The following is a 22369-nucleotide window of genomic DNA, read 5'->3' on the forward strand; positions in this document are numbered from 1 at the left end:
CAGTGTTCAGTCTCCAGGTAGGGAAACGGTGAGTCACCGGAGGGGTAGATTAAGCTACTCCTTTAATAAAAGCCTTAACCTGAGGATGCGACGACAGAGGAATCCCATCAATATCCAGTCAGACTTTCGTAAGGTTGCCGCTCTAAGGCCCTGCTGCGCACCGTTCTGTAAAAGGTCCAGTAACTGAGGTAGCTTAGGAGAGATAGGGTTGATTGTCTTCTGGTGACACCACCTGGAGAAGGCTTTCCAGGTGTATTGATATATCCTTGTAGTAGAAGGACGTCTGGCTTTAAGGATGGTCCCCACCACCTCCCCGGAAAGCCCAAGGGCTAAGAGTCTTGCCTTTCCACATCCAAGCGGTCAATTGAAACCACCCTGGATCTGGATGAATCATTGGTCCCTACTGAAGGAGATCCGAGGATGTCGGAATCTGCCAAGGTGCCCTGGTGGAGAGCCCCATGAGTGCTGGAAACCACGGTCGGTGTGGCCAATTGGGAGTGATCAGGAAGACTTCCGCTCTCTCCGCCCTTATCTTCCTGATGACCTTTGGAAGGATAGGCAGTGGTGGAAAGGCATATAGGAGACCCGGAGGTCACTGAGTCAGAGGAGCATCCACTTGCTGTGCTTTCGGATGGTAGAACCGGGAGAATAACCTATCCACCTGACGATTCTGGACTGAGGCGAACAGATCCACCGTGGGCGTTCCAAACCAGCTGGTGATGGCTTGAAAGACCTCCCCGGAAAGCCCAAGGGCTAAGAGTCTTGCCTTTCCACATCCAAGCGGTCAATTGTTTCTGACAAGGTCGTGGAATTTGATGAGGGCTAGGCGTACTGACCTGAGTTCGAGGAGATTGATGTGGAGAGTTGTTTCTCACTGGCTCCATACGCCCTGAGCCAAAGAGTCTGCCACCATGGCTCCCCGTCCCTCAAGGCTGGCGTCTGTAAACACCTGGACCGGCTGTTTGTGTAGATACGGTTGTCTGACTGTTAGACTGTTGACTTTGGTCCACCATAAGAGGCTCGGCCTGGCCACAGGACTGAGGGATAGGGTCTTGTCTATCTTGTGTGTGATGAACAGCTGGAATGGACGCAGTGCTGCTTGAAGTGGTCGGGAGTGGAAGTGAGCCCAAGGAATCAGGCCTAGACAGGATACCATGAGGCCTAGGAGCCTTGTCAGAGCCATCAGTCGATGTCGTGGCAACTTTACCATGGACTTGGCCACCGCCGCAATTTTGAGGGCCTTGTCTGTTGGGAGGAAAATACTGATTTGGTGGTGGAATCTATGACCACTCCCAGATATAGGATCCTCTGTGACGGGCTTAGAAAGCTTTTGGCTTTGATTATAAGATAGCCGTGCGTTTCGAGTGCCGTGATGACTCGAGTGGAGTGCTGAAGTGCCAGGTTGTATGAGGTGGTGCATATGAGTAGGTCGTCTAGGTAGGGATGTACTTGGATTCCTTCCTTCCTTAACATCGCCACAATAGCATCACTTTGGAAAAAAGAAAAAAAACTCAGGGGGCAGATGTCAACCCAAATGGTAGTGCCCTGAACTGTAAATGAAGGTTCATATAGTTGAATCTCAGAAGGCACCAGTGGGACTGATGGATGGGAATATGCATATAAGCCTCTGTGAGATCTATGGATGTCATGAAGGTGTTTGGACGCAGTGCCTCTATGATGGTTCACAGTGTCTCCATGCGAAAATGTTTGACCTGGATGAATCAATTGGGAAATTTGAGATCCAGGATAGCCCTCCAGTCCCCATTCTTTTGGGGACTGTGAAAAATATGGAGTAAACTCCCTGGAGACGTTCCTAAATAGGTACTTCCTCTATGGCCCCAATCTGGATCAAGTGAGGAATGGCTTCCATCGTTCTCTGATGTTTTACAGAACTGCGGTAGCATGGCGATGCGACAAAGCGATCTGGAGGCTTGTGATGAAATTCTATTAGACATCCCTGCTGAATTAGTTGTAGTACCCAGGCATCTGTCTGGGAGTAGCGCCACTGTGGAAGGAAAAGTTGTAATCTTTCCCCCACCACTGGATCCCTGGCATCACTGCTTATTTCCTTTGAAGAATTTGTCAGGTTTGTCCACCCTAAAGGACTGTGGTTGTGAGGGGCGGTTGAATCTGTTGAAACGTCAAAAGGACCCTCTCTGAGGAGCCCTGTGTGGACGTCTCTGATCCTGTCTGAACCTAGATAAGGTATGGTAGAACTGAAGGACTGAAAGTATTGGCCAGGATGGGGTTCCTTTTTATGGGATTTAAGGATCACCTTATTTTATCCTTAATTTCGGAGAGCATCCTATCTAGTCTCTCTCCAATAACTTTCCACCCTTTTATGGATGACCCATTAACATGGTCTTGGACCTGGACTCAGCTGACCATGGCCTTACCCATAGGGCCCTGCGAATGGCCGTATTGGAGGCGACCGCTCTAGCAGCGAAGATCACTATGTCCAAGGAGGCATCTGCCATAAAGGAGGACACCTGTAGCACTTGAGACAGGCCCTTGGCTTTTTTTTTTTAATCTGTGGTGGGTAGAAGCTGAGTGAGCTTCTTTATCCAGGCATTTGAAGCCCTAGCCATGAGTGCTATAGTGGTATTGGCCTGAATAGACAGTGCAGCTGCCTCATGCACCTTTCTGGAAATTCCATTTTCCTATTGAGCTGATCTTTAATAAAGCCCACTCCATCTTCCGCCAGGAAGTCAGAGGATTGAAGGGCAGAGATAGGAGCATCTACCACAGGCAATTCCAACATAGCCATTGCATATGAGGCCATATCATATAGTTTCTTGGCATTGCCAGAGAACTGTTTATTATGTAGGGGTTTGTCCCATTCAGCTCTAATAACTTTCTCAAAGTATTCTGGTAAGGGGACCTTAATAGTCTGGGCCTCCATTGTGGGAAATATTCCTTGGAACCTTTACATCTGGATTTAGACTTAGACTTCCTCAGGTGCTTCAGCATCATCAGATAGGTCTAAAGCAAAAAGTGCCTTGGCCAAAAGAGGCTGGAACTCATCAGAACAGCTGAGGCTGCTGTTCCTGAACAATGGGGAGTTCTTCGTCTGAAACGAACTCTCCCTCCTTATTGTCAGTCCCAGAATCCCTATCCACAGGGTAGGTTTCATTTCTCTGCTCTTGGTAGGTTTCATTTCTCTGCTCTTGGATATTTGGCACTGCTTTCATAGCTGCCTTAGTGGGCCACTGCCTAGAGAAGGTGCTTTGACTGTAGCCAGGCTCCTCCTGCATGGGTTCAAATATGGCTGAGGACCCTTGAAGAAGTGGCTGAAGGAGTCTTTGAGGAGGGTAACCGTGCTGGAAGGGTAGGATAAGAGATTGGAGCCTCTGAAAATGTCTTTCCAAGGAGCCCTCTATCATATTATATACCTGTTAAAATGTGGGGTTCTTGGGGATACCCCTTCCTCAGAAGGGGGGGTTACTTTACCCTCTGTAGGTATCCTGGGCTCCACATCCAAAGGAGCAGCAGAGGATCTGGCGGGGACCTTAGAGGTTGAAGCGGAACACTGCTTAAGCTGGCGCTTGCGGCTGCTGCCTTTCCCCCCGCCATTAGACTTGTTTTTCTTCAGCAATTTTCCAGTTGAAGTAGATGGCGGCGGCGACTTTACGGTCTCCCTCTCCGATAGTCTGCCAGGGCAGCTAACGTCGGGATCCGATTTTAAGGCCAGTTCTTGATCTGCATTGGAAAGGAGCTCGGTGTCCTCCGATGCAGCTTCTCCAGTAGCCATTTCGTTTGCAGTCTCTTTCCCACGGCTTAGCTGTTCTCCCGCGGCTCAGTTGATAGTCGGCAGAGCCGGGAGCTTAAATTGAAAAAGCGATTGGATACGAGAAGGTAAGGAAAATGATCTATTCTAACCTAATTTCACTAGACCTAGGCAGCAGCTATGGCTGCAACGCTCTCACCTCAGCGAAGGCAGGAGAAGAACTGGAAGGGGAGGTGTTCCTCGCCAGGAGACAGGAAGTTGTTAGTTTAGTCCTGCCTACCCCTAGCAATGGGCGAGCAACACCCAAAGATCAAGATGCCCTTCCTTAAGAGCGGGAATAGATGTTCTATTAGGACCAAAAATTGTTCAACTGAGACAACTGATGATGGATTATTTCTGAAATGCCAATCTTGTCTTCCCACTTGTATATCACCATTCCGATGGATTGCTTAACCCGAAGCAATCATTTAGCCAAAGCTTTAGAAATGAGGGATGATTTATGGATCTTCTCGTGGGAAACAGATTAGCAATCAGGCTAGTTCATGTCTCAACTCTGTAAAATTCCGCCCGACATCCCCTCTCCCCCACCCAAGACATCATCATTCAAAAACCAATTCAAATTACATTTAAAAATGGGAAAGCAGAGCTATGCTTACTGTAGCCAATTCATCAAACTTCCCAAAGAGTTCGTTCAGAAGCTTCACCAGTTCTTGAGCGGTACACTGCGACGCCAAGCTGGTGAACCCAACAATGTCCGCAAACAATATGCTGCAAAGAGAAGGAAGGAGATGAAGAAGCATTGAAGAAGGCTGTTCTCGAGCGCGAGTTAGGGATGAAATCCAACCCATTGTGTGTAACTTGCTGGGAAAGGTGCAGGGTAGCAATCAAATCAAATAAAAATAAATAAATAAACATGAAAAGAATCTTTCTACAAAGTTGATAGGAAAATAATGAACTGGAGTCAACACCATCACAAAAAGCAGATATAGCTGTTACGTGAACCTTAACTGAAGAATTAGATAAACCTGCATCTTTTAATGGCAAAAATAGTCAAACAGCAAAGATAAAAAGTATTGCTCAAGGTGAACTCCCTTGCCAGTGTGATGTAGTGGTTAAAAGTGGTGGTTTGGAGCGGTGGACTCTGATCTGGAGAACCAGGTTTGATTCCCCACTCCTCCACATGAGTGGCGGAGGCTAATCTGGTGAACTGGATTTGTTTCCCCACTCCTCCACATGATGCCAGCTGGGTGACCTTGGCTAGTCATAGTTCTCTCAGCCCCACCTACCTAACAGGTTGTCTGTAGTGGGGAGGGGAAGGGAAGGTGACTGTAAACCGGTTTGATTCTTCCTTAAGTGGTAGAGAAAGTCGGCATATAAAAACCAACTCTTCTTCTTCATCATCCCTTGCCCAAAGGGAAAACCGAAACCATTTTGAATTTTATGATTTCCTAGTGGCCAGTTTGTGGGATGCCAACCAGACATCAGCCACTATATCAGACCAGGGGGTTACAACTGAATCTTCCATGCTGTAAGGCGCAGTGATTTCAGGTTGTGGCGGAGAACTGGACCTACAGATATGAGGTTTGGAACTAATGGAAGGGTGAGAAACCTCCCTCTGGCCATAGACCAAAGGGCCGGGAACCTCACCTACTTACACAGGAGCCACCTAATGAAAGGACAGGAATACCCTCCTGTTTCAGGAGGGCAACCAAGTTTCAAATAGCTACATTCAGAAAAAACACACAGGCCATTTATGCTTGGTAATTAACAGCATGTTCCAGGCTGAAGTGCCCCACATTTTTTTTTTTAGTTTTTCAAGCTGAACCATCATTCAGGAAGTGACTGCGAAGCCGGCGCATACCTGCTTCGCATTTCTTAAGAGCCCCTTTAATGTGACCTTTTTTGTTTGCTTCCCCTCAAGGAAGCATGCAAAATCACAGCCGCACGTTAGCTATGCAAATGGTGGTTGTTAATGGAAGGAACAAAGGAGCAGGCGAGTGGGGGCGTGGAATTGCTCCCTTTGCGTGGGGACCATGAATAGGCATTTTAAAGGTCGCATTTAAAAAAAGAGCTTTGAGTGAGCATCAAAATTGACCCGGCATAAATGGCCACATACATATATAGTTAATCCACAATAAGGAAACGATTCAGATCAAATCCCTAGAAAGCTTTGACAAACCAGAATCTGAACCAAAACACAATACAGTTTTGCAAATCTGTTCATTTTTTAAAAGGACCACACCATCTATAATTTGAGGAGTATATGAAAATATGTTTGATGTGATCAGATGTAGACTTTTAGTCATAGAAATACAGGAGCTTACAAGCCATGCAAGTAGTAGATGTTCCCCCTTGAGTTGGGAGCCTTGGCCAAATAGACAATATATAGCACTATACTTTACTTGTCTAACTGCACTGCAACAACATAGAGCATATATGCTTACCAGGCTAAATGCACTACCCTCCACCTTGTTAAACGGAAGATTTCATAAAATCCCATTTATGAACAGAGTTTTCCCGTGTGGGAATAGTGACATAGAATCACTTGTGCATGTCCTTTTTAATTGTTCCTTCTATGCTTGTAGCCGATCCCAATTCATTGGCCCGCTGTTTATAAACAGGGAATGGCTTTCTGATGAAATGAGGATAGGGTTGCCAAGTCCCTCTCCACCACCAGCAGGAGATTTTTGGGGTGGATCCTGAGAAGGGCAGGGTTCAGGGAGGGGAGGGACTTCAATGCCATAGAGTCCAATTGTCAAAGCGGCCATTTTCTCCAGATGAACTGATCTCTGTCAGCTGGACATCAGTTGTAATAGCAGGAGATCTCCAGCTAGTACCTGGAGGTTGGCAACCCTAAATGAGGATGTCCTATCTTATGACCATACAACCCCACCCCACCCCTAAAATTGAATCCGTTGCAAGGCTTTTGCAGTTAGCAATCAGGTATCATGAATGGGATGTATGGCTGATTTGGGATTGTTTTATCCAATTTTATTTATTTGTACTCGGATTTATCCTAATGTATGTTCCACTTTTTTATATGTCAATAAAGGTGTGTGTTTGTGTTTGGGAATATGAAAATATGGAATGTCTACATTTTCTCAGAACATAAAAACAATCTTCCTTACCTTATGACTGTACTGCAAGCAAATGTTTTGCTGCACCTTGATTTCAATTTGCTAAGTTACCCGAGGGCGGACAAAATTGCTTTGGTGGATCAAGGACAAGGGTAGCCAGGAACCCCAGTTGATATTTACAAGCAGCACTTTGTGCAGTCCAATCCTAGATGCGTGTACTCAGAAGCAAGTTACACTGAGTTCAATGAGACTTCTCCTCTAGTACGTGCATGCAGTCTTGAAAACGTAATCACAAATATCGTGTCAACACTTTTCTCTCTTAACATCCCACCCTCCTCTAAGTCTTGCCAGGTTCGCGTGAACTGGGCTTTACCAATGCCAAAGGGGGCGAAGTGACAAAGACACCTTTGACTCCTTCGGGGTCCCAGCATTTGTGGAGGCCTGTTCCCCCAATAAACAAATCTCAGCCTCTCTTGCACTGTTCCCTTTCCAAGTCCTCATCTGTTCCAAGTGCTCCCTCCCCAGCGGCCTCTTCCCACTTCATGTCCTCCGGGGACTTCAGCGAGCCACATCTGCCCCAATTAATCAGCAAAGCCTCAACAGTTCGGTCCAGGGCCCTGAGCACCTGAGAGCAGCGTGTATCAGCACGAGGGTTGGCCTGTAATGCTGAGTGTTTCAGATCCTCGTAGCGGGAAAAGGATTGGTATACCTCATAAGGAAGGGCAGGATGAAAAAGTACAATTGAGGTTGCTGACTAAGGCACGGGTGTCAAACATACGGCCCGCCTAGGGTTGCCAACCTCCAGGTGGTGGATGGAGATCTTCCGCTATTACAACTGATCTCCAGCCAATAGAGATCTGTTCCCCTGGAGCAAATGGCCGCTTTGGCAATTGGACTCTATGGCATTGAAGTCCTTCCCTCCCCAAACCCCGCCCTCCTCAGCCTCCGCCCCAAAAATCTCTAGGTATTTCCCAACCCGGAGCTGGTAACCCTACCCTTAAGAGATTCTACCTCTTTGCTGCTTAGCATAAGTCCTCTGATAGGGAGCAAAGCAGAGATGGAACACATTTTAAAACCTCCACAAAAAACACAGTGTCTTCCCAGCGGTGCACAGCACAGACAAAGAAACCCTGTGGAGAAGTTAATAAAGTTCACATTGCACACGTTCTGAAACCCATCACATCTTTCTAGTCTAATCCTGTCACCTATTGAGATTCCATTTTGTGTAATCTATCATTTATACTTTATTGTAGCCCCTGCTTAAATCTCTGCCGCATACCTCCTACGTGTCAATGCTGAAGAGTGCCCTGGAGTGATTTGCAAAAAAAAAAAATTTTTGGGGGGGGGGGAATATCACATCATGTTCAACTAATTTTTTTTCCAGAGCATTGTCTTTCCCCCTATTATCTAGAAAAATCCCTCTTTACGTTCTGCAGAGAAAACCTTTAGTTGTGTACGTTTGGGACTTTATGGTTGCAGAGAGGAACTGGCTTCTGTTACCATTTTGGATCTCTGGGAAAACCCAAGAGTCATTTCTAGTAGGAAAGACAGCTACAGCCAGACAGAACACTTACCAAGAACTCCCAGCAGCCTCATCCTGATCATGTAACTAAAGGGGCAGATTTCAAGAGGACTAACTTTTTAAGTTTTTCCCCCCAATTGGCCTTTTCCTGCCTTTAATACACCCTGAAAATAAGAACTAAGCGGGAGATGTTGACATATGAAGCTACCTAATACAAAGCCAGCGTGGTTGTAGTGGTTAAGAGCAGTGGACTCTGATCTGGAGAACCAGGTTCCATTCCCCACTCCTCCACATGAAGCCTGCTGGGTGACCTTGGGCTAGTCACAGTTCTCTCTGAACTCTCTCAGCCCATGCAGAGGCAGGCAATGGCAAAACACCTTCCAATGCCTCTTGCCTTGAAAACCCTACTGGGTCGCCGTAAGTCAGCGGCAACTTGACGACACACACACGCAATACTGAGTCAGACATTGGTCTGTCTAGTCCAGAATTGTCTACTCTGATTGGAAGCAGTCTTCCCAGATTTCCAGGCAAAAGTCTTTCTCAATACGTGTCTTCCCAAGATCTTTTCATTGGAGATTGAACCTAGGACCGCTGACCACTGTACTTTTCCCCAAGCTCTGCTCTAGACTAGGTAGCTCCAGTTGCTACCTAGCCACTATGCTTAAAATAGCACCTACTGCCAGTGGCAGTAGCTTAAGTTTCAGGACCACTAATCCCACAGGGGCCCGGAAGCAACATTTTTTTTTTAATGAGTGGATTTTTCAACAAAATCAATGGAGTTTATTTAAGTGTTTGTTATTAAAGTAAGGCTATTTTAGTGATAGAATCATAAGCCAATGGGTTTAAGTACTTAATATTGACCTTAGAGTATGTTTGAATACCCATTTCATATGGCCTCAAAATGTCCCTGTAATTGGTCAAATTTCAATATTTTCTCGGGGGCTTGCAGCGCCCAAACCCCCAGCTGTATGGGCTCGCTGAGCTCACCAGAATGTGTTCATAGCCTACATTCTGGCAGCTGGATCCTCAAATCCTTTGTTGGTGCACAGCTTAATAGTTCTGTAGCTCAGCCCTTAGGCTAGAGCCAGTCGGAACCATAAAAAGACATTTAAATTCTCAATTCAGGCTGCACCCATCTTGCGTGTCCATTTTAACACCCAAAATCAGATTTATACCTCTTTATCCTAATGAGCCCCCTCTGATGACCTTCTACCTCTCTGTTAGAGAATGAACCAATACATCTGCTATAGAACAACCCCACTGAAGAAGATAACAGCAGTTACCAAGACCTCTTTGCTGGTGGGAAGGGGCTCACTGTATGGCCCATTTTCCAGGACTCCAACCCACCACCCCTCCACCATTTGGGCCTCGAGGTCCTTGCAAGGGCAGCAAGGCCCTTTGGACCTTGTTGGATGTTGCCCTATTGTTGCTGGTTGTGAAGGGGCCGCCATAACAGTTCAAGCTTCAGGGTCCCAAAAATGTAGGTCCACCACTGCCTACTGCTGGCAACTCCCTCCCCCCCCAATGGTTCCCATGCTTTTAGCACCTGAATAACTAACAAAAATCCAGCCAGCAAAGCTCTCCAGATCACTGTATCTCCAGGCCAGGAAAAGAAATATTACTATTATGAAACCCATATATTATTTGGCTTTCTACCTTTCTTTCCGAAGTTTTCATCGGCCATTCAAGAAGGGAATCAGGCATCCTAAAAGGAGCATCTCTGCGTAGTTAGGAGCAGGAGAGGACTGTTTAGGGTTGCCAGCCTCCAGGTGGTATATATCAAAATAGACACTTCTGCGTACTGACTAGTTAAACCCAAAAGCGCACAGAAAATCGCTCTCATGAAATTAACCCAAAATATAATGGGAAACATGTGAACTGAAAAACATTGAATCAATTTGGCATATCCTTTTTCACTGCCCATTTTATCCAGATATACGGCTTAAATATATTGATTCCATCTTCACAAATCTGATGGGCCTGTCTGATCAAGCTAAAGAACATCATATATTGAAAGATACTTTTCCTGATATAACTGAGGAGGTTGCCAAATTTCTTAATAATGCTATAAGGATTCGCCAAAAAGGGAACTGGGGATAAATTGCTGTTCCTAATTTTGCCTGTATTTGATGTTCAATATTTTAATCGCTATACTGTGTTGGTTGATATTATATGCCATTAGAGGTTTTGAATTTTAATTTGATTTAATGGGAAACAAATTACTTTTGTTTGGTACTTTTGTATTTTGTAATTTGTTTCCCATTATATTTTGGGTTAATTTCATGAGAGAGATTTTCTGTGCGCTTTTGGCCACCGGCAGGTAGGGTTGCCAACCTCCAGGTGGTGGCTGGAGTTCTCCTGATCTCCAGCTGATAAAGATCAGTTCATCTGGAGAAAATGGCCACTTTGGCAATTGGTCTCTATGGCATTGAAGTCCCTCCCCTCCCTAAACCCCACCCTCTTCAGGCTTCACCCCAAAAACCTCCCGCCAGTGGCGAAGAGGGACCTAGCAACCCTAGGACTGTCCCAAGCAATTATCTCAAGTGCCAGCCCATATGATAAGGGGGGCGGGGGGGGGCAGCAATCTAACGCACAGAAATAATACCGGCCTCTGCATCCTTTTGCAAAACCAGGGCTTTGTAAAGTTTTGTTTCATTTAGCACTCCCTCAATGATTGTTCCTTCCTAACCAACATTTTAATGTTTTTGTGTGTATTTTAACTGTGTTTTGTATGCTTTCAACTCTTTCTTAAATTGTTTTAACAGTCTGTGTTTGGGAGGCAGGGGTTGATTTTAATGGTTTTAAAATGTGATTTTATCATGTATGTTTTACATTGCCAGCCGCTTTCTAAAGGCAGAAAGGCAGGATTACAAATTTTGAAAATGAGTAAATAAATAAAGTTATTTTAACAGCGCCTCTAGGCATATGCAGAGAGGCATTTCTTCACTAATGAGTAACCTCAAATTTCAGATAATAGAGCAGGATTTCTAAGCCAAGATTATTTGAATGGAGATCTCAGAAGCTAACCAGGGTTGGCCCTAGTTAGTACTTGGATGGGAGACCACCAAGGAAATCCAGAGTCGCTACACAGAGTAGGGTTGCCAACTGCCAGGTAGTAGCAGGAGATCTCCTGCTAATTCAACTGATCTCCAGCCAATAGAAATCAGATCACCTAGAGAAAAATGGCTGCTTTGGCAATTAAACTCTATGGCACTGAAGTACCTCCCCTCCCCATACCTTGTCCACTTCAGGCTCCGCCCCCAAAATCTCCCGCCGGTTGAGAAGAGGGACCTGGCAACCCTAACACAGAGGCAGGCAACTGCAAATCATCTCCGAATGTCTCTTGCCTTGAAAACCCTATGCGTAGGGTTGCCAACCTCCAGGTACTAGCTGGAGATCTCCTGCTATTGCAACTGATCTCCAGCCGATAAAGAAGCAGTGCACCTGGAGAAAATGGCTGCTTGGGCAATTGGACTCTATGGCATTGAAGTCCCTCCCCTCCCCAAACCCCGCCTTCCTCAGGCTCTGCCCCCAAAATCTCCCACCAGTGGCGAAGAGGGACCTGGCAACCCTACCTCCAGTATGTAGTCACCAGGGGTCGGCTGCGACTTGACGGCACTTTACAAATACTGTTACTCCATTCAGACATGCTGAGGCCCTAACTCGCTATGTCAAGTTTAAGAGGCATTATCCCCCCCCAGGTGGTAATTTTGTCATTCTTTTTGTATTGAGAGGCCTTTTATAGTCTGAGGCCTTAAATTACAGCCCAGTTAGCGTATGAATAAATATTAGGGTTACCAGGTCCCTCTTCGCCAGAGGAGGGTGGGGTTTGGGGAGAGCCTGAGGAGGGTGGGGTTTGGGGAGGGGAGAGACTTCAGTGCCACAGAGTCCACTTGCCAAAGCAGCCGTTTTTTCCAGGTGAACTGATCTCTACCGGCTGGAGATCAGCTGTAATAGCAGGAGAACTCCAGCTAGTACCTGGAGGTTGGCAACAGTAATAAATCTGGTTATCTCTCTTTTGAAAGATGAAGCACCCGTGTGATCTTTTCACACCCAGCCTTTCAAAGACGGATGTTTTAAATCCGTTTTGTTTTAATGCACATCACTGTATAGATAACAGAATCTGTGAAAGCTAATTACCCCCCACATTCTGAGTTGCCCTGAAATATAAAAATGCTTCAGCCTAAGAAAACATAATTTCTTCTTGGGCAATTATCTCCCTTCCAGGCTTCACGTCAGCTTTGCGCTTCTTGATCTTTCTCTTTTGATACGGCGCTTAGAGGCTTTCATGCGCCTCACGGTTTTGCCGTTGGGACTGGAGCAGAGACGATTATAAGAGTTCTTCAGTCTGTGCCTTTTGCTATATAGTAAAGCCTTTGATAAAGTCCCCCATGATCTTCTTGAAACAAAGCTAGTAAAATGTGGGCTGGACACTGCTACTGTTAGGTGGATTGGGAATTGGTTGACCAACCGAACCCAAAGGGTGCTCATTAATGGCACAACTTCATCCTGGAGAGGAGTGATCAGTGGGGTGCCACAGGGGTCTGTCCTGGGACCGGTACTATTTAATATTTTTATAAATATTGGATGATAGAATAGAGAGCATGCTAATCAAATTTGCAGATAACACCAAGTTAGGAGGGGTAGTTAATACCCCCGAGGATAGAGTCAGAGTTCAGAATGACCTTGATAGACTGGAGAGCTGGGCCATAAGTAATAAAATGGATTTCAATAGGGAGAAGTGTAAGGTACTTCACCTAGGCAGACACAACATAAGGCACAGGTACAGGATGGGAGGTAGTTGGCTTGACAACAGTACATGTGAAAGAGATCTGGGAGTCTTAGTGGACCACAAACTGAACATGAGTCAACAGTGTGATATGGCGGCTAAGAAGGCCAATGCAACTCTGGGCTGCATCAACAGAAGTATTGTGTCTAGATCAAGGGAAGTAATACTACCACTGTATTCTGCATTGGTCAAACCTCACTTGGAATACTGTGTCCAGTTTTGGGCTCCACAATTTAAGAAGGATGTTGACAAGTTGGAGCGTGTCCAGAGGAGGGCAACCAGAATGATCAACAGTCTGGAACACATGCCCTATGAGGAGAGACTTAGGGAGTTGGGTTTGTTTAGTTTGGAGAAGAGAAGGTTGAGGGGAGACATGATAGCCATGTTTAAATATTTGAAGGGATGTCATGTTGATGAGGGAACTAGCTTGTTCTTTGTTGCTCCAGAGACTAGGACACGGAGTAATGGATTTAAACTAATAAAAAAGCGATTCCACCTAAACATTAGGAAGAACTTTCTGACAGTGAAGGCTGTTCGATGGTGGAATGCGCTGCCTCGGAGGGTGGTGGAGTCCCCGTCTTTGGAGGTCTTTAAGCAGAGGCTGGATGGCCATCTGTCGGGAGTGCTTTGATTGTGGGATCCTGCATTGCAGGGGGAGGGTTGGGGTCACTGGGGATGTGGGGGTGAGGTAGTTGTTAATTTCCTGCATTGTACAGGGGGTTGGACTAGATGACCCTGGTGGTCCCTTCCAACTCTTTGATTCTATGATTCTATATGCAGAGGTGCCCTGAACACAAAAAAAAACACCGCTCAGGGTTCAAAGATGTTAAGCTGCCAAGCCACCAAGAGAGATCACAGCCCGAGAAAGAAACAAATGCTGCAAATAACTCTGATAGGGAATCCCATTTATTCAGAAAGTTCAGATAAAAGGCCCTGTGACAGATTTGGGGAGAAAGAGCTTAATAATATTAAAAAGGTAAAGGTCCCCTGTGCAAGCACCGGGTCATTCCTGACCCATGGGGTGACGTCACATCCCGACGTTTTCTAGACAGACTATGTTTACGGGGTGGTTTGCCAGTGCCTTCCCCAGTCATCTTCCCTTTACCCCCAGCAAGCTGGGTACTCATTTTACCGACCTCGGAAGGATGGAAGGCTGAGTCAACCTTGAGCCGTCTACCTGAAACCAACTTCCGTTGGGATCGAACTCAGGTCATGAGCAGAGCTTTTGACTGCAGTACTGCAGCTTAACACTCTGCACCACGGGGCTATTAATATAAAAAAAACAACAGAAGAAGTACCGATACACGAGAATCAAAGGATATTTAAAATCAGTTCAGAATCTGATTAAGTACTATATCAAGAGCAACGCTAAACCCATAAATAGACTTGAGTGATGTGCATCATGATCGGTACTCGCACTAATGGAATTAGAACAAGTGTCATTTCAGTAGGTCTTTTTTTGCAGAACACATAAATAATTTCCCCAGACTGCATTTATGAACTGTGTCGGCACAGTTCTGGCCCGTGAACGCACCAGCATCTTACCTCGCTATTTATATGTGTCGAGTACAAAAGAATCGAAAACGAAATAAAAATTCTTTTCCCACCGTGCTGCAAGTTCGAGGGGAAAGCGAAACTTGCCGCTGGGACTTTCCGCCATCCTACCCTCTCGCATCTAAGCACGCAAATTAAAGGGGGGGCTCGTTTTTCAAGCCTCGATTCCGCCCCCTCCCCCCTCTGCTCCCTCCCCCCCACTCATGCCGCCCCACTCCGGTTGACTTGGGAGTTTGTGCCGGAATCCAGCAGGTGACGCTTGCAATCCCACCCCCCAATTTCCCCCCTTCCTCCTTTGCAAAGCCGAAAAGGGAGGGGAACGAGTGGGGGGCGGGGCAGTGGGCTTTCAGCGGGGTTTCATGTTCCCACTTCATTGCTCCGCGTGAGGAACACGTTTTATTTTTATAATCCGCCATATAAGCGGATCCTCTTACCGTGGAGAAATTGCGCTCTGGAGACGTCCTCGGAATCCTTTGGGTGAGATGAAGTGGGAACATGCAAGGAAACCCCGCAGAAATCGGAGCGGCAAACGTGCAGTGCGGACACGACCCTGGTTTACCAAATGACCAGGACATTTAGAACTGTAAAACAGGCTCTAAATTATACAGAGCTAATGTTAGCAGTAGTGTTTGGTCTTTTTAAAAATTAACCCAGGAATCTATATTTTCAGATAGAGAATATATATGCAAAACAATCTAACAATGGGATTTAAATTCTCTGAGAATAGCTAGAATAAAAAAAAAATCTAATTGTTTTTGGTTTTGTGGGAAAGATGAAGCCAGTTTTTGTACACATGTTGTTGAATGTAGGGCTGCTAACTCTGGGTTGGAAAGTTAACAAAAATAGAAACTTCAAGAATTGATGTGTGATGGAACATGATTCTTTTTACGTCTTTTGTTGTAGATATAACTTCAGACTGAATTTACTGTATTTACTGTTTTGGAATTTTCTCTTTGATTTTCTTTTTTGTACAATTTCATTGTATCTTTGGTTTATAATTTTTTAATTAAATATGCAAAGCTGAAGAGACCCCATGGCTGCTAAAGGTCCAGAAATCTAATGAACACTGAATTGTGTCACTGGTTGCCACTCATAGGTAGGGTTGCCAGGTGCCGGTTAATGTGGGCAATTTCCCGCCAATTAACAGGCATGCCCAGCACCTCTCAAATGATTGGTGGGGGAAACAGGCCAGCTAATGGGTGACACAATAATGTCCCTTCCAAGATAAACCTGAATGTGACGGGGACGCTCTAGCATGTCCCTAAAAAAACTCTATGCAAAACATAGAGGTTTTTTTTTTTGAGGAATATGCTACAGCGTCCCCATCACTTCAGGGTTTATTGGGGATACTCTAGCACATTTCCATAGAGTTTTTTAGGGACATGCTAGAGTGACTCCATCACTTTCGGGTATACCTCAGAAGGGATGTTATTGCATGCATGTGCTGCGCACTTGCAAATCACTCCCCCCTCCCCAAAGCTCCCACTGATGGCAAGGCAACTCTACTCATAGTTATTTGGCATAGGGATTTTTGCACCATGTGGTACTTGGGGTTCAGCTGAGGCATCAGCCTCTCTGGAATGGAACTCAGGCCCATTAACAGCAGGTTTCTGGGCCCATTCTAGAATTAGCCTGTGAAAAGCAAACCCCACAAAGGTTCTGCTTGTAAGATCTCCCACTCAGTAATGGATTCACTGCCTAATTATTCTGGCTGGTAAGCTGAAGCAGTTTCTGTAAATCTGTAAATTCCCTAGATGTCTAGCCCTTGAAAGAAAAACAGAGTTTCACTTACCTGTAACTGTTGTTCATCTGGTGGATCTTCTATGCAGTAACACATTGGGACTGCGCAGGCGCAGGCCAGCCACGGATAAGATTTGTCAGCTTCTAGCAAAATCGAAAGTGAGAGTGCTCCCCCTCCCCTCGGGGCATGCAGCCTTCCCGCCCAGCGGTCACATGACCCAGGGGGAGGGAGCACTCTCCCCTCCAGTTCTCCAACCTGCCGCCACGGAACCAATAACCACATGATTGCGGAGAGGTCCCACAGCGGGGAAGGAGGGAGGGATGTGTTACTGCATAGAAGATCCACCAGATGAACAACAGTTACAGGTAAGTGAAACTCTGTTTTCATCTGCGTGGCTTCTATGCAGTCCCACATTGGGAGAGTAGCGAGCTCGGTTACCCGGATGGCGGGTGTGGGACAGACACCGAAACAATGACCGCAAGACGGCACGTCCCACTGCTGCCTCTCTAGATGAATCCACGTCGACCGCATAGTGCTTAATGAACGTAGAAGGGGTCGACGACAACGACACTGAGCAGATGTCTCAGAGGTCAATTTTAGACGAAAAGACGATGGAGGCAGCGTAAGCTCTTGTGGAGTGTGCCTAGATCATGTCCAGGCCATCCACGCATGCTCTCTCTTACAGAAAGCATGTTAAGAGCCTATAAGTTTTGTTTAATGCCAACCTCCAGGTGGTTAGCAAAAAGACTCAAACCCACTATTAATACAATATTGTAGAAACCAAACAGGGCAGGCTCACAAATACAAGAATATCAAAACGTGTATTAAATTTCACAACAAATGCAAAACATCAATCAGCAATACAGTGTGATAAAAATATATACAGTGCTATACGATATGTACAAATTCTTTAACAAATAAACACACTGGCTATTTCTTAAGACAGACGTGAAGCAGAGTCCACTTCATCAGGTGAGTAAAGTCACTTTCAAGTGAAGAATGTGAAAAACACCAAGGAGGAGGCGTGGCCTGGGTGCCAAGCAGAGAGAGACTCGCTAGCCGCCGCACAGACTCAACTTTAAACTTTAAAACTTTAAAAGCAGTACACACACTCCCGCAGAGGTGAGCAGTCACCCCACCCTTGGCAGAATGGGCAAAAGCCTCCTTTGGCTTCCCCCCCCCCCCACAGAAACTGCCCCCCACACACAGACTCTGCTCCCCCCCAACTAAACTAAAAAAAATTATAGATTAAGGTCCCAAAAGGGGTCTTATTGTGGATGTCTTCTGTTCCATCAGGAGGGACTGGAAGGACTGGGTAATCCAATACAATTCCATTTAAGCACGGGAGGATTTGCCTTGGATTTGCCACTCTCGAGATGCACACAGGATCGGCTGATCCCATTCATCCCAATAGGGAAAAGGGGGGGACATGCAGATATACAGAGGCATCGGACTCAGAATGGACCATATCCTTTAATGTAGAAGGAGAACTTGGTTGGAAGAGTCTCCAGGGGGAGTCTTTGCCTCAGCAACATACGGTTCCGAGAAGGCTCTCGGGGCCGAGGGTCATCGCGCTGTCATTGACAATGCTGATGCCAAGGGTGATGGCGAGAGTCATCGCAGTGCCTATGTCAGAGGCAGCAAGGTGGCCGACTATGATGATTGCGGGACCATGTAGAGGACGAGTTGCTACGACGGATCTCTCTACGCCGCCTGGACCCATAGTAAGAGGTCGACAAGTGACGAACTGGATTGGTGAGAATGTTGACGCCAAGAACGTAGGCTCCGAGAATGTAGGCGCCGAGAGGCCGAGGGCGCCAAGAAGCCGTGGGCTCCAGGAGGCTGTGGGCGCCGAGAAGGTCGTCGAGAGGCCGTAGGCACCGAGAAGCCGTGGGCACCGAGACGCCGTAGGCTCCGAGAGGCTGTGGGCGCCGAGAAGGTCGCTGAGAGGCCGAGAAGATCGGCGAGAGGCCATGGGTGACGAGAGGCCGTGGGCGCCGAGGGGCCGTAGGCTCTGAGAAGGACGCCAAGAGGCCATAGGTGCGAGGGGCCGTAGGCTCCGGGAATGTAGGCGCCGAGACCATAGGCGCCGAGGGCGTAGGCATCGAAATGACTTGGACGTCTGAATCCAAGCCGACACCTCCGCCTGCAGGCTGGGAGGATTTGGCGTAATGACGCCGACAGCGACCTTCGGGCTCGGCAACAGCAAAGGCTTATCACTGTACAGTTGCGTCAGGAACTGCGTGCGGAACCGCTGGTCATCCTGGGATCCGCCCTGAATTATAATATACCAGGGAATCACGAGGAGGCGAGTCCTCATGAACAATCGTTGGAGTCAGTTGACTCAAGGAGACGTCGACGACCACTGACGAACGGCGCCGAGGTGATGATGACCCCGATCGGCACCAAGGAGACTTCAAGGAAGACCGACGCCGAGGTGCTCTGCGCCGAGAGAAGTTCAACGTCCAAAGGCATCAAGGCTCTGACTGATGGAGTTAAATGGTGCTCTGCGCCAAGGGAAGTTCAACGCCCGAAGGCATCGAGGCCCTCTCTGCCGAGGAGGTGGAAGGCGCTCCTCGCCAAGGGGAGTTTGACGCTCCCTGGGTCATGTGACCGCTGGGCAGGAAGGCTGCATGCCCCGAGGGGAGGGGGAGCACTCTCACTTTCGATTTTGCTAGAAGCTGACAAATCTTATCCGTGGCTGGCCTGCGCCTGCGCAGTCCCAATGTGGGACTGCATAGAAGCCACGCAGATGAATAGATGGTTAGGGATGTTCTTTGTGTCCCCACCTTAATAAGTGAGGCAGGTGGCAATCCAAGACAGGGCGGTTTCAATGGTGGCCCCTCATCTGTGGAATGCCCTTTCCACAGAAACTCACCTGACGCCCAACTCAGCTTTCTTTTAGGCACTAAGGCAAACTGTTTCTTTGAACCCAGGGATTTAATTGATGGTGTGATCTTTTAACATAATTTCTATGGCCTGAGAATGGTTCTATGAGACTCATTTTAAGCTGCTCAGTATTTTATGCTCTGGTTGGGTCTTGAATTAACACTTTTTTTAGTGGTTTATATTTTTTGTTTTATTTTGAACACTGCCTTAAGCAAGTAACATACATACATACATAAGGATGCTTACAAAACATATTTCTTCCTGAGTTTTGAGGTTCCATATTTCCAGAAATGTTTACCAAAGCTGAACTCCAAATTGTCAGAATGTGATTTTTTTCTGGGGTTGTATAGCCAAAATGTATGATTTTGGGGGCAGAGCCTGAGGAGGGTTGGGTTTGAGGAGGGACTTCAATGCTGTAGAGTCCAATTGGCAAAGTGGCCATTTTTTCCAGGTGAACTGATCTCTGTTGGCTGGAGATCAGTTGTAACAGCAGGAGATCTCCAGCTAGTACCTGGAGGCTGGCAACCCTACCCGCCGGTGGCGAAGAGAAACTCGGCAACCCTAAGTGTGCATCAGTCTCACCTGACATTGTCGTGCCTCTGAATGTAAATCTTGTGGAAAATCCTTTCAGGCGGCTTCAGGAAGTCCTCTTTCATTTCCATGGCAACATTCCTGGGCAAAAGGCTCATCAAGAGTCTCTCCTACAAGGGGAAAAACACGATAATTATAGGACAGATCTGTGAGGGAGACCTTTCTCTTTTCAAGGCTGAAAAATAAAGTGAAGCAGTTCACTTGTTGGGAATGTTTAATCCATAGAGTGGAGCAAAGGATCACGACTGGGAAAGTACCAGGGACTTGCTTGCCCAGCTCCAAAAGCATTGACGCTGCCATTTAAGCACACTGGGATGGACCCAACCAGCTCCGCTTCCTGGTGAGAAAGGGAGGAGAGGGGTCCCTTTGGAACACGGGGAAAGGCTGTGCTGGGGATCATGGGACACCACAGCCAAAAGGCATGTGCAGTGGGGACTTCTAATGAGGAAGGAAATTGGGTGAGTCAGAAAGAAAGGTTTGGTGGGCCCTCAGCTGCATTCATAGGTTGTTTTGATTAAATATCTTATTCTGCCTTCTAGGAATGTGATGCTGTCTTCTATAGGGTTGCCAGCTCCAGGTTGGGGAATACCAGATTTTGAGGGTGGAGCTTGAGGAGGGGGGGTGAGGATGGGAGGGACTTCAATGAGGTATAATGCCATAGGGTCCACCTTTGAAAGTGGCCATTTTCTCCAGGTAAATGGATCTCTGTCACCTGGAGAGCAGTTGTAAAAGCAGGAAATCCCTAGACACCACCTGGAGGTTGGGAACTCTAATCTTCTAGGAACTTAAAAGTTTCCCAGCTGTGGCTAACATTCTTCTCCTTCCATTTGTGTATGTAATAGGGTTGTCAGGCATGGCCTGGCAAACGGCAGGAGGTGGGGGAGACAAGGACTTCCATATTGCAGGGAGGGGGAGGTGATTGGCACCCCCAGTGCAATGATATCACTTCTGACATGGCCAGGAGGTGATGTTATTGTACCGAAGAGTTGTTCTAGCATTCACCCAAAACTCTATAGTTTAACCATAGATTTTGTGGCAAATGCTAGAGCATAGCCTGGTGCATCTGGGTTGTGCTGGAAGCAACATCACCATGCTAGAAATGCTAATTGCACCCCTCCATTTCCCCCAGGCATTTCCTCTTGCTGCTGAGCTGAGCAGTAGCAGGCAACAGGAGTTGGGGTCAGGAAATCCCCTGTCCCCAGCAGGAAGTTGGCAACACAAGAATATCATAACGAATTTCCAAAATCTGGTGCATGTGAACTTTCAAAAACTTAGGCATATACCAAGAAATGCTGGTTCAGCTAAATGTGATTGGCAACAATCATTAGCTTCTTAAAAGTTATTTATCATATATAGAATCATAAAATGTATCTGGGATTGTCAACATTCATATCTTAATGTTAACATGCATCAAATGCTGGTAATGTATGTTGCATGTCAGAGATCCGGTGAATGTTAGTATTTTTCTGGTAATTCCTATAATTTGCAGAGACCCTAAGGAAAATGTGAGAAATCAGACATTTACCAATGCATTCCAAAAAACAATGACTTGGGTACCATCAGGAAATATCCAAAGGAAAATGACACATACCATACCAGGAGTCCATATGCCAAAAACAAGCATCGTGACACAAACGTTCCTGACATTTCCCACCGAACCTCCAAAATCTTAACATAAACATTCACTAGCAGTGCAATCCAAAGCAGAGTTATGCCTAGGGCTGCCAGGTCCCCCCCTGGCCATCAGCAGGGGATGGGGGGGGGAGGGTTGCCAGCTCCAGGTTGGGAAACTCCTGGAGATTTGGGGATGGAGCCTGGGGAGGACAGTAGGGTTGCCAACTCTGGGTTGGGAAATATCTGAAGATTTGGTGGGTGGAGCCTGGGGAAGGCATGGTTCAAGAAGGGGAGGGACCTCAGCAGAGTATAATGCCATAGAGTCCACCCTCCAAGGCATCTGCAATGTATTTAGTTGGTGCAAGGACTATGCTGAACTACTGAACTGCTGAACTGTTGAACTCAGCTGGGCTGAACTGTGATGAGCTTGAGGCTCTACTCCAGGCTCCATCGTCTGTTTCTCCTATTGGACAGTGGACTTCACTGTCCAACCATGGACTGGGGTGCGTGGGTGGGTGGCGGTTGGGAACTGTGTATAAGTTGGGGTGTTTTGCAGTTAAGTTAGTTCTCTCTTCCCTGTTAGCTGAATAAGGTGGTTGCTGTTGGAACTCTGACTCCGGCCTTGTGTGTAACCTATGCATACATAATAGCATCCATTTTCTCCAAGAGAACTGATCTTGGTTATCTGGAGATCAACTGTAATAGCAGGCGATTTCCAGGCTCCACCTGGAAGGTAGGGTTGCCAGCTCCAGGATGGGAAAAACCTGGAGATTTTGGGGGGTGCAGCTAGAGGTAGGTGGGGTTTGGAGAGGGGAGGGACTTCAATGCTACACAGTCCAATTACCAAAGCAGCCATTTTCTCCAG

General features: G+C 46.8%; 1 protein-coding gene across 1 annotated transcript in view; it reads right to left on the bottom strand.

Annotated features, from left to right (window-relative positions):
- Positions 1–22369, bottom strand: part of ADCY1 (adenylate cyclase 1) — a 227356-nt gene that overhangs the window by 98342 nt on the left and 106645 nt on the right. The window contains exons 3-4 of the mRNA XM_056857493.1: positions 19882–20000; positions 4384–4495 (exon numbers count right to left, since the gene is read on the bottom strand). Coding sequence (XP_056713471.1) covers positions 4384–4495; positions 19882–20000 — 231 coding nt within the window. The remainder of the gene's footprint in view (positions 1–4383; positions 4496–19881; positions 20001–22369) is intronic.

This window comes from Euleptes europaea, chromosome 11 (assembly GCF_029931775.1).
Source record: "Euleptes europaea isolate rEulEur1 chromosome 11, rEulEur1.hap1, whole genome shotgun sequence".
Lineage (NCBI taxonomy): Eukaryota > Metazoa > Chordata > Lepidosauria > Squamata > Sphaerodactylidae > Euleptes > Euleptes europaea.